At 37.2% G+C, this 13,034-nt stretch overlaps 1 protein-coding gene across 1 annotated transcript in view; it reads right to left on the reverse strand.

Moving 5' to 3' along the window:
* Positions 1 to 7,634: 7,634 nt before the first annotated feature.
* Positions 7,635 to 13,034, reverse strand: part of LOC132531528 (ATP synthase subunit d, mitochondrial-like) — a 34,484-nt gene continuing 29,084 nt past the window's right edge. Inside the window, exons 2-3 of the mRNA XM_060169376.1 lie at positions 11,374 to 11,429; positions 7,635 to 8,201 (exon numbers count right to left, since the gene is read on the reverse strand). Coding sequence (XP_060025359.1) covers positions 8,043 to 8,201; positions 11,374 to 11,429 — 215 coding nt within the window. The 3' untranslated portion in view covers positions 7,635 to 8,042. The remainder of the gene's footprint in view (positions 8,202 to 11,373; positions 11,430 to 13,034) is intronic.

The raw sequence follows: 13,034 nt of genomic DNA on the forward strand, positions 1-13,034 counted from the left end.
TGAATCATTCCACTTGTAGATGTATTTTCAATGTTTCTATGGAAGGAGATGAACTCTGCTTCCTACTCCTCTGCCATCTTGATCTCTCTTTGGCACTTCTTGATTTACATCACTCAAATATAAGGACACAAAATGAAAGAAACACCTTGCTTCAATATTTCCTCATCTTCTCACCTATATTGAGATTGCACAAATTGACACAAAATGGACTCATCTTGAAAATTGTGGTCAGAAAAAGGGTATCAATATTCTAATTGTTTGACAGCCAAATTGGTCTTTATAGATTAGGATACATTATTTCTTTGCCTTAAATATTGGATTTAACAGAAAAATACAGTACAGAAGTATCAGCCTGCAATGTCATCTTGAAAATCTGCATCATGACCTCATTTTATCACTAAACAATTGTAGATTTGAAAATTCATGAATTTTTTTTAAGTTTTAAAGATATAAATTGCTCTTTCACCCTAGGATAAGAATATATGCCTCCACTTTTCAAATGAGAGTCAAATATTCCTTGGTGTCCCCACTGTTCCCTATGCACTCACACTGTATGTGATTTTTCTGCACTTGTTATTGTCTGTGCCTAATCTTTGAGCCACTGACACGTGTATCATACCTTAACCACCTTGGTATACTCAGTGTTGCATGCAAGATCTGTCTAATAGTAGCTTCTTCCTTAATAGTTTTGTATTAATAAAGCAACACAAAGTCTCAGAGAATGGGAAATAGGGCTTATTGCAGTGTGCTGATCTATAGAGCCTCAAAACCTTGTTTGTGACAAAGATGATTTTCTTAAGTTCATGAAGGTCTGCTTTATCTGCCTTCATTTATTTTTTCCTTTACAGTTAACCATTTCCTTTTCTCTTTTAACTTGAATCTCTCCCATCTTCTATATTGTCTCAGAAGTGGTCAGGCTTTCAGCGCACTTTCTAAGTTCAATTCAGCACTGAGAATCTTACGAAATTCTTACAAATTAATATTGAGTGTTCCTTCTTGAAATTACAATGATTGTTCTTAAGCTGATTACCAATTTTCTAGCCCCTCAGAATTGAAAAAGTAAAGGGAAACTTTACCTTGGGAGTGTGCCTCTAAAATAGTCACATCAGATATCTTTTATTATTCCTGCTCTCAAGATCATCTTGGTCTCACTTGATCTAAGGCATTTGATCCTTAGATGCATTTTAAAATCTCCATTTTAGAAAACTATAATTCTAAAAAACACAGGCACCCCAGTGTTCATTGTGGCACTATTTACAACAACCAAGACATTGAAATGACCTAAATGTCTAGTGACAGAAGAATGGATAAAAAAGATGTGGTATACATATGCAATGGAATACTACTCAGCCATAAAAAAGAATGAAATCATGCCATTTGCAACAACATGGATGGACTTACAGATTATCACACTAAGTTAAATAAGTCAGAAAGAGAAAGAGAAATACCATATGATATCATTTATATGTGGAATCTAAAATATGACACACCCAGAGATAAACTCATGCACATATGGTCACCTTATCTTTGATAAAGGAGGCAGGAATGTACAGTGGAGAAAGGACAGCCTCTTCAATAAGTGGTGCTGGGAAAACTGGACAGGTACATGTAAAAGTATGAGATTAGATCGCTCCTTAACACCAGACACAAAAATAAGCTCAAAATGGATTAAAGACCTAAACGTAAGGCCAGAAACTATCAAACTCTTAGAGGAAAATACAGGCAGGACACTCTATGACATAAATCACAGCAAGATCCTTTTTGACCCACCTCCTAGAGAAATGGAAATAAAAACAAAAATAAACAAATGGGACTTAATGAAACTTCAAACTTCTGAACAGCAAAGGAAACCATAAACAAGACCAAAAGACAGCCCTCAGAATGGGAGAAAATATTTGCAAATTAAGCAACTGACAAAGGATTAATCTCCAAAATTTATAAGCAGCTCATGCAGCTCAATAACAAAAAAACAAACAACCCAATTCAAAAATGGGCAGAAGACCTAAATAGACATTTCTCCAAAGAAGATATACAGACTGCCAACAAACACATGAAAGAATGCTCAACATCATTAATCATTAGAGAAATGCAAATCTAAACTACAATGAGATATCATCTCACACCAGTCAGAATGGCCATCATCAAAAAATCTAGAAACAATAAATGCTGGAGAGGGTGTGGAGAAAAGGGAACACTCTTGCACTGCTGGTGGGAATGTGAATTGGTACAGCCACTATGGAGAACAGTATGGAGGTTCCTTAAAAAACTACAAATAGAACTACCATATGACCCAGCAATCCCACTACTGGGCATATACCCTGAGAAAGCCATAATTCAAAGAGTCATGTACCAAAATGTTCATTGCAGCTCTATTTACAATAGCCCAGAGATGGAAACAACCTAAGTGTCCATCATCGGATGAATGGATAAAGAAGTTGTGGCACATGTGTACAATGGAATATTACTCAGCCATAAAAAGAAACGAAATTGAGCTATTTGTAATGAGGTGGATAGACCTAGAGTCTGTCATACAGAGTAAAGTAAGTCAGAAAGAGAGAGACAAATACCGTATGCTAACACATATATATGGAATTTAAGAAAAAAAAGTCATGAAGAACCTAGGGGTAAGACAGGAATAAAGACACAGACCTACTAGAGAATGGACTTGAGGATATGGGGAGGGGGAAGGGTAAGCTGTGACAAAGCGAGAGAGAGGCATGGACATATATACACTACCAAACGTAAGGTAGATAGCTAGTGAGAAGCAGCCGCATAGCACAGGGAGATCAGCTCTGTGCTTTGTGACCGCCTGGAGGGGTGGTATAGGGAGGGTGGGAGGGAGGGAGACGCAAGAGGGAAGAGATATGGGAATATATGTATATGTATAACTGATTCACTTTGTTATAAAGAAACTAACACACCATTGTAAAGCAATTATACTCCAATAAAGATGTAAAATAAAAAAAATAAATAAATAAAATATGACGCAAAAGAGCTTATCTCCAAACAGAAACAAACTCACAGACATAGAGAACAGACCTGTGGTTGCCAAGGGGGCATGAGGTGAGGGAGGGATGGATTGGGAGTCTGGGATTAGCAGATGCAAACTATTATATATAGAATGGACAAACAACAAGTTCCTATTGTATACCACAAGGAACTATATTCAGTATCCTGTGATAAACCATAATGGAAAAGAATATGAAAAAAAATGTATATATAAATATATATACAACTGAATCACTTTGCTGTATAGTAGAAATTAACAGCATTGTAAATCCACTGTACTTCAATAAAACAAATTTTAAAAAATAAAATAATATCTCTGTTCTATAGGAATAACCATCATTTAGTCACTGAGAGAGGAAACTGTCATATGAAAGTCTCTTTTCTTTGCCATGTGTTCCTTTTTGTTTTTTTTCTTGGCAGTAGGCAGAGATCTGAGCCTAACAGTGAAGATAATGAAATTAAAAATGATTCACACTTCCAGCTCCCATTTGAAGAGTACAAGAAACCTCTGAGTTTCTAAGAAGAAAGATTTCTCTGGACCACAGTTCAGGCCCCATATTTGGGAGTCCATTCAGACTCAGAAAGGTGCAACTAGCTCACATAGTCAAAAAGAAAAGGTGGTGTTTATATGTGGAATCTAAAAAATACAATAAACTAGTGAATGTAGCAAAAAGGAAGCAGACATATTTATAGAGAACAAACTAGTGGTTACCAGTGGGGAGAGGGAAGGAGAGAGGGGTAATAAGGGATAAGGGACTCAGAGGTAGAAAGTATAATGTATAAGATAAGCTACCAGGATATATTGTACAACACAGGTAATTTTGCTAATATTTTATAATAACTATATATGGAATATAACTTTAAAAAATTGTGAGTCATTATATTATACACCTGTAACATATAATATTGTACATCAACTATACTTCAGTAAAAACATTTTTAAAAGACCAAGTGATGAGCTAAAACTTTTCGTTTGAATTCCTGAAAGTTTGTGTTTTTATCCATAGTCTCTGGTCTTTTCAGGGACAGTGACTTTTATACCATGTTACTACACCAAGTCTTATATATGTCTTTGGAATGGAAAAACTGTTGCCACTCAGTGCAATATCAGGTATTTCCAAGTGAGTTCCTTGAATGTGAAGAATGTATTTTTAGAAAATGTTTATTTATTTGTTTGTTTGGCTGCACTGGGTCTTAGTTGCAGCATGCGGGACCTAGTTCTCTGACCAGGGATCGAACCCAGGTCCCCTGCATTGGGAGCATGGAGTCTTAACCACTGGACCACAAGGGAAGTCCCAAGAATGCATTTCTGAATCAGGAACTTTTGATAGGGGAGATGCATAAACAGGAATATATTTTCTCTTTATGATGTTGCTGTTCCATTGTGGAATTAGCCTTTTGCATATCCAGGACTCAAGAGACTGTTTCTACCTATTTGGATACTTCTCCAAGTGGGTGGTTCATCAATGTGTATTGAATAGTGACCAGGATATCTGTAAGTAAAAAATCAAGTAAAGTAGAGGCGATTAGCTGAATGGCATTAGCATCTAAGAAAGTATTTTATAAGAGATTGTAGAGCAGGATTTGGCAAACTACAACCCATGGGCCAAATACAGCCCATCACCTGTTTATATACCTACCACTTTCAAGCTAAGAATGGTTGATTTTACAACTTAAAATAGTTACATTTTAAATGTAAGCACCTATGTAATATCCTCAATTTTGCCTCTTGGACCACAAATCCTAAAATATTTACTATCTGGCCCATTATGGAAAAAGTTTGCTTTCACCTGTTATAGAGTAATGGTCTTGAAATATCAGTAGAGAATATGAGTAATGCAGGACTCTTTCTCCTCCCCAACTGTGGTAGGTTGACCCTAACCCTAATCCTAAGATATCAACATCCAAATCCTTGGAATATGTGAATATGTTACTTTACATGGCAAGAAGGATTTTACAGATGTGATTAAATTAAGGATATTGAGATAGGATATTATTCTAAGTTATCTGGGGATGGACAATATAATCACAAGGGTCAATCTAATAGGGAGGCAGAAGGGTCAAAGTCAGACAGGATATGTGATGACAGAAGTAGAGGTTTCAATGAGCCTTCCTCTTGGCAAGGAAACAGATGCTCCCCTGGAGTCTTCAGATACAGCCAGCCCTGCCAACATTTTGATTTTAGCTCCATAAGACTCATTTTGGACTTCTCAACTCCAGAACTATAAGATAATAAATTTGTGTTGTTTTAAGCCACCAAGTTTTTAATATTAATGTGTCACAGCTGTAATAGGAAGCCAATACATCTATCAGCCCTGTGCTCCTTGGGTGGTAGAATTTTAGGCTTCACCATAGAGTCTCCCAAAATATATTGAGTGCCTATAGGCAAGTTGGGCAAGAGGTAGAGGTAAAGTTGTGAGAGAAATTTAGTGTAGCTGATTGCACATTTTTGGTTTTAGAGAGTATTTGGAAAAGGCACCCAAGGAAGAACTCAGTTGTAATCAGGGAAGGAAGAACTGTAGAGTGGAATGTGACTGAAAGTCAAGGGAAGGTAAATGATTGAAGGAACTGGGAGTTGAGACATAGTTGCATTAGCTAACCTCAGGTTTTGAATGGCCGCTATCCAGGTGTCTCTCTGAAATCTAATGATGCCACCATTGGTAGAAAAACAAAAGGGAAGAAAGTTCTTAAAATTATTAAGGTTGTGTTTTATGTCAGCCATATAAGCCCTGTGACTTCCTTACCAAACGGAATATTTATCTCCACCTGCCTCTTAATTCAAATGAAATTTCCTTCCTCCGACTAACAATCCTTCTCCCTATTATGTTTTCCGTAATTTGCACACAGTGGTAACCTTGGTGACCAGTCATTTGTTGCAGATACAGCTCTTAGAGTTCAAAATGATGTCCTCACTCTAGAAACTATTCACTAAATAGACCAATATCTCTTAATACAACATTTCTCAAATTATGTCCAATTTGAGATCACCAATTACTACACCTTGGAACTAGAGGTCCATAAAACACAGTTTGGAAAACATCTCTTTAAGTCATTAAAACAGAATGTAAAACACAGATTAAAACTGAAATTTGGGAATTGGGAGATTGAGATTGACACATATATGCTTTTGATACTATGTATAAAATAGACAACTAATGAGAACATACTGTATAGCACAGGGAACTCTACTTAATGTACTGTGGTGACCTAAATGGGAAGGAAATACAAAAGGGTATATATGTATACGTGTAGCTGATTCATTTTGCTGTACAATAGAAAATAACACAACATTGTAAGGCAACCATACTCCAATAAAAATTAATTTTAAAATCCCTGCAATTTGGAGTGAGTTCTTAGTAGTGTTCCAGGGCTTGGAAGAAATACCAGTACATGCAATACCTGAGGCTTTCTCAGAAATTTGGGTCCATACTAGAATAGACCCTACAATTCAAAATTATCTATGAACAGTATGAATATAAAAACATGAAAATCCAAGGCTACTTTTGGAGGTTCTCTCCAGATATGTGAGCAGTTTTTGAACTTCCTGAACCAACTTGCATGTGGGTGCAATGACCCACAATGTCCCTTTTCCCAAGATGCCTGCAGCTCTCAATAATTGGTTCCTTCTAGGTGATGGGGACCATATGCAATACTTCTCTGGAGACCAGGAAGGCAGCAGGTGTTGCTAAAGATCTTGACATGCAGGATGCCCAACTCTTCCCTTTTGCCTAACATTGAATGTGTGAAGAATGCAAGAATGCTGGTGTTTCCTGGTTGGATATGAAACAGAACACCTAGGATCAACCTTGACATATGGCAAATGGAGAGGCAGGCAATTTGTTAATTGAGTTTAACCTCTCTTATGCATTGAGTACTTAAAGGATATTTGACAGGTAATATCTTATTGTCTGTGTCCTCCACTAGATTCCAAGTTCTATGAGGTAAAAAAAAAAATTTCTTTTCAATATTCCTAACACAATGCCTTTCCTTAGTATGTGCTCAGTACACATGCATTGTGACTAAATGTTAACTTTTAGCATCCAAAAGCTCTTCTGAAATTCAGAGGCAATTTTGGTGTTGTTGCTATTGCTATACAAGGATGTAATACTAATTGTATTATTGTGAGTTATTTTCTGCCAGGCTGTTTTAGTTGCCAATAGAGGGAAAATGTCTTATTTTGGTGAAAATGAACAAATAAGTAAAATAACATCTGGTTGTATCTGAAGATTCTGTTAACATGAGAAAAATATATGAAAGAGTAGAATGTTTATAAAGCATCCATTTTTTTTTTTTACCCCTGAGATTCACTGGGATAGATTTTGGAGATTCCACTGGCATCATTTCAACAAATATTTACTGAGTATTTAGTATGTTCAAGACAGCAAGAGAATTGTGTCCTCTACCTGAGTCTGCCAGAGGAGATAAGAAAGTACATAATGGCTGCTTTGCAAAGTATAATATGAAAAGAGTAAAACTGAAAGATACAATGTGCTAGAACTTCCAAGGATGAAGAGATCACTGGCAGCTGGGGAAAAATAGCCATGGAGCTACGTCCATATCCCTCAAGTGTTCAGTCTTAGGGAGAATGAAGACTCAATGGCGCCGGAAAGCCAGATAAATACACATTCAAAATAACACACATTTATTAATAATCTTTTCTTAAAGTAGAACACCTCATTGCTGTTTGTGGAACAGCATGTGCTCATAATATTCTTCATACAAAGGGAGGCCTTACCAAAGTACATTCTAGTTACCAGTAATGCTCACTTTAATGTTTTATTGATGCTCCCTGCACCAACACACTGGATTATTTATTGTTTACCAGAGCCTTTTGTGGGTAACTAAGGTGTTCTCTTATATGAGAGAATCTTATAAGACAGAAATCTATCATCCAAGATTAACAGAAAATGCCCATCTGATCCAGGCTTTCTGTCTCTTTGAAATTATTTTAAATGACTATTTGCAGTATATAATTATTTTTTAATGTGCAGAGTTTATAATTCGAGGGCCAGAGCTTTCTCTCAGGGTTGAGTTTATAAATTTTCAGTTGGCTTGTGAGGCTGGTAGGGGTACTTCTTCTTGCCTAATTTGGTTTCTGGGAAGATTTCATTCAAGTCCTCAATGGTCATCTTATCAAATGGAATTATGTTCTTCATCTTCTCCATGTCTTTCTCATATTCTTCAATCCTGATCTTTGGAAGAGACAAAAGCTCAGCACAACTTTTCACCTCTTTTTCTTCAGCATCCAAAGGGAAACCTTAGTTATTTTATTGCCTGGAGTTTGGGACCAAGGTGTAAGATCTTTGAACTAAGTCCTTCTTAGGTCCCCTCAACTAAGTTCTCAATTTCTCTTGGGGAATCCTTTGTGGAAAGAAAGGTGACTCTGATTCCACTCAAGTGGAATGGGTGTCATGGTGGCCAAGATCTGGGACACAGAGTTGAGGCATCAGAGCCAGGGAAGAACAATGAACACTAAACTTAGGGGTCAGGGCAGGCATGGGAACCAGTTTCAAGGCCAGCAAGTGGAAATCAAGGAGAAAATGAAGGGAATGAGAGGTTCCAGGAGTATGTTGGTGCCTGCAGCGAACAGTAACAAAGGATAATTATGGAGACTGTGGAAAGGCCAAAGGAGGAGGCAATGTGACTATAGTAAGGGCAAAGGTTAAGAGATTGCTGTGAGGGAGAAAATGGACACAGGAGTTCTATTTATTCATAATTTATATCGACATAAAACTTCCAGAAAGTTTAAGGCAGCTTTCAAGAATAGAAACAATTGCAGTACAGTTGTTAAAGTAGAAATAAAAATAGTTTGAAATAAGGAGAGGGAACAGGAAACAAATTTACTAAATGCCCAAGAAAATCTGGTTATTTTGACTGAGCATTGACTTTAGCTTGGACTTTTCTAGTAGCCAGGGGGAAAAAAGGGACAATTTTCATAAACTTGCTGTCAAATAGAAGCAAGCAAGAAGCAGGATTAAATGCCAGCTTTCTTTTTTATTCAAAATAAAAAGAACAAAACTTCCCTGTAGGAACAGATGGAGTACTGAATTGAAAAGGAAGTCTGGGGCTTCCCTGGTAGCGCAGTGGTTGAGAGTGTGCCTGCCGGTGCAGGGGACGCGGGTTCGTGCTAAAGGTGTTTTGTGGATGTGATGCCTGTTATAGGATGAGAGTTATAGGATGAGTGGAAGTAATCCAGGAGAAGATGTTTTGGGGGGAGATGGGGTGGAGAGGGCAGGAAGGTGCACCAAGAAGGAAGGATCTATTCAAAGCCCAGGAGACAAGAGGGAGCCTCGTATGTTCCTAGAAGGGAAGAAGTTTATTCTAGCTGGTGTTTAGAATGTGAAAGGGGAGTAGTAATATCTGAGGCTGGAGCCACAATTAGAGTATAGATCTTGTGGGGTCTTATAACCACGTTGAGGAGTTTAGACTTTATTATAAGAACAAAGGGAAACCATATAATTTTTATCAAGATATTCATCAAAGGATTAACATGATCACACTTACATTTTTGAAAGGTCACTTTGTGGAAAAGAGAATGATTGAATTGGAACAGGATTGAAGCAGAAGGATCAATTAGGAACTTGTTGCCATAATCCAGGAGAGTTTAAATTGGCCCTGAATAAAAAAGTGGTAGTGTGGTAGATGTAAATTATTTTGGAGTCCTCTCTCTCTCATACACACACAACCTTCAGGAATTGATTAGTGACAGTGGGCTAGGAAGAATTCAGAGATGAAGTCTTCATGTGGACAGTGTTGGGTCTACTGAGATAAGAGACACAGGATGGGGAGAAGTTTTGAGGTGGAGGGTGGGGGGTGAATATGTTTTGGTATATGTTTGGTATATTATGTTTATTATTTTAATACCCTAAATATACAAAGGGAAGTAGCCAATAAGCTATTTGATAAATGGGTCTTAAGTTAGGAGATTGGAGACAGTATTCTGATGATAACTGAAGCTATATGAGCCAATGGGCAAAGTATTTAGCAGGTGCTCTCTCAATAGTTGTCATGGGACCAGCAGGTAGACAAGAATCAAAATGTTGATTAAGGTGAAGAACAAAAGGGCATATTTTATGTAAACTTACCAAACATTTTGTGTTAACTCAAAAAATAAATATATTCACATGACAATCTTTGATATAAAATTATGGCTTTTCAAAAACTTAGGTCTAGTGATTAGAGTTTTACATGGTATTTCTTGCTGAGTTCATACTTGGAATGAAGCACCTGCAATTCCCAGTTTTCAGCTTCTATAAAGTGGAATGAAGGCCAAAAAATGCTTGCGAAGAATCTATATATATATTCTCTCTAGAGATTCACTTTTCCTTTTGGTTATTTATAGTTGTTTCTGTCAACCTAATTCTTCTTCTTCTTCTTTTTTATTAAGCAGCTTTGTCCTGAATCTTTCTAAAGCATTAAACATTTTCTTTATGAAGTCACACTTGTCAAATTATGGAATATTTAATTATAGCACATATAACATAACAAGTGGAATTAGATGAGGAAGAAATACTCATTGTTGTAAGTACACAACTCAATGGGAGGGGACATTTTACAGAGTAACTGAGCAGACTGAGTGTGGGTCAGAGTGTTTTACAAAGAAAGTGAGGTATATTGCTTTATTTGCTAATTAGTTGAGACTGTTTAAGAGAGGTATAACATAAATCCTAAGAATATAAATTAGTGATGCTTGCCTTTAAATCATGAATTCTGTTTTGCAACATCAACATTTAAAATAAAACATTTATTTCTCCATCTATCAGAATTGCTGCCCCTGTCTTTTGGTTTATAATAGGAGCAATAAGGCATTAACAAAGCCTATCTTTCCCATTTTTTCTAGTAAAAAGTGAAATTTCATATTAAAACAGTGATCTTAATGTTACACGAAATCTTGGTGACCAAGAGCAAATTTCATAGTCAAGAGAACCTTTGCCTTTTCTGCTGTTTCTGAAATGTTTTGAACTTTTCCCAAATCTAATCTTATGCACAGGGGGTGGTTAGATTGCTGAGTTTGAAAATCGCTGCATTGAGCTGGGCATAATCAGCCTCTTTTAGTAGTTTGTGTTCACCTTTGTGTGCTGCTCATAATCAGAGTGGCTTCACCTTTCACTAGCTGTCCAGGAGTGTTTAAGATGATAAAGCTTTAATTTTCAGTCTGTTAAAAATTCCCTGGGTTCCTCATCCTGCCTCTCTTTGTTTCTTCTACATGAATTTCAAGAGATAAAACATGGTGCAGGGCACTGCTCTGTTGACAAAATAAAATTCTGATTCCAATGGCAGACCTCCCTACTGATTTATTTGTCTTGAAAGAGAGAGCTTCCCTCTTGAATTCAATGTTTCTCATACCCACCTAAACTTACCCACCTTGTTCCTCCTTCTGTCTTCCCTCTTGTTCCTTAACACCATCATTCCCTGTCCACCTGTAATGCCAAATCATAAATGTGAGCAGCATCCTAGTCTCTTTCTTTTCCAACTCTACACAGTATTGGTCACCACACATTATCAATTCTGTCTTCTAAATTTATCCTCCCAATTTTGCCCATACTACCACTGGATTCTTTCACCTGGATTATAGTCTAGGACTTCCAATTTATTTTCCTCCCATTAGATTCAGCCCTATTTTCATCAGCCATCCACACTGCCACCAAAATGACATTTCTAAATTGCAAATCTGTGTATGTCATTTGCCTGTCTAAAACTCCACCCAGTTGCTCATCTCCTTCAGGATAAAAAGTCCAAGCTTTTTACCTTGAACCCTCTGGTCTCTTCAGCTCCCCTCTCTCCATGTATCAGACTCCTTTGAGCCTCCAAATCCACTGCCTATTTTCATGCCCCCTTGCATTGCATGTGTTCTCTCAGTATATACAGCTTCCCCACTTGGAAGCATGGCAAACTCCTTCTCATCCTTTAAAACCCATGTGTCACTTTCTCCCAGAAGTTGCCCTGTACCACCCTCAATTCTTCACTTCTTCCTGGGTGTCATTTTGGAATACTGATCTGCTGCGAGTATGTAAATATTTATTGGAGAGTCTATTTCCCTGTATGGTTGTGATCTCCTTGATCCTAGTTTTAGTTTCCTAAACTAAAGCAAAGTGCTGGCCACACTGAGAGAAATAAAACATTATTAATGGTTGATGTAATCATATGAATGAATGTCCCTAGCATAGTTCCCTCTTTTATCCCTTTTGCTAGCAAGGAAAACTGCAGTCCTGAATAAAGGAGATGCTCACTGCATTTGCCTAGTGGAATTAGATAGAACAGATCTCCATGAGAAAAAAAAAATAATCTTGTTGGAGATGCCAGGTATTTGTCACTCTAGGGATTAGACAAAAAGAATGTCTGGTCTCTAAGTATTCTGGATTTCACTCACCTCAACCTTCACCTTGGAAGGAAACTCCACCAACAATGTAGTAACATGGAATTTTCTTGGCATGTTTTGTGAAAATTACCACCATATAGTCAACTAAACTGTGTAAAACAATAAATATCACTTAATTTTCTTAGATTTAATGAGCACTTCCGGTGTTGTGTGCCAACCTTAGGGAGAGAGACTTTTTGGAAAGGGTTAGGACTTAGTGGGTCAGCAATTGGGAATGTGGGTTTTATTATCCAAGTAGCAATGTCACCTTTAAATACTGAGGTGACATTATCTGTAAAGTAGCTCTCCATTCACTACTACACTTATAGAGAGTAAAGCTACTCTCCAGCTCCAGAACAGCTAATGCAAAATTTAACCAGACAGTCCCTAAGAAATTAGGATTCTGGATTGCAAGTGAAATAGCCTAGATGAACTAGCTTAAACACAAAAGGGGAATATAAGATTGTCTCATGGAACCCAAGAATGAGAACACACCTGCTGGAAAAGCAGGGCCTCAAAGTGCCCTGGTTCATCTCTCATATCTTCTCTCCCCTCACCAGTTGTAGCCTCTACTTTCTATCTTCTGTAGATCAGCCATCTCTGCTTTCTCCTTGCAGGTGAGAGAGTTTCTTTGTAATAATTTAATTTTTTTTAATTTTTAAAAGTA

This window comes from Lagenorhynchus albirostris, chromosome 13, assembly GCF_949774975.1.
Source record: "Lagenorhynchus albirostris chromosome 13, mLagAlb1.1, whole genome shotgun sequence".
Lineage (NCBI taxonomy): Eukaryota > Metazoa > Chordata > Mammalia > Artiodactyla > Delphinidae > Lagenorhynchus > Lagenorhynchus albirostris.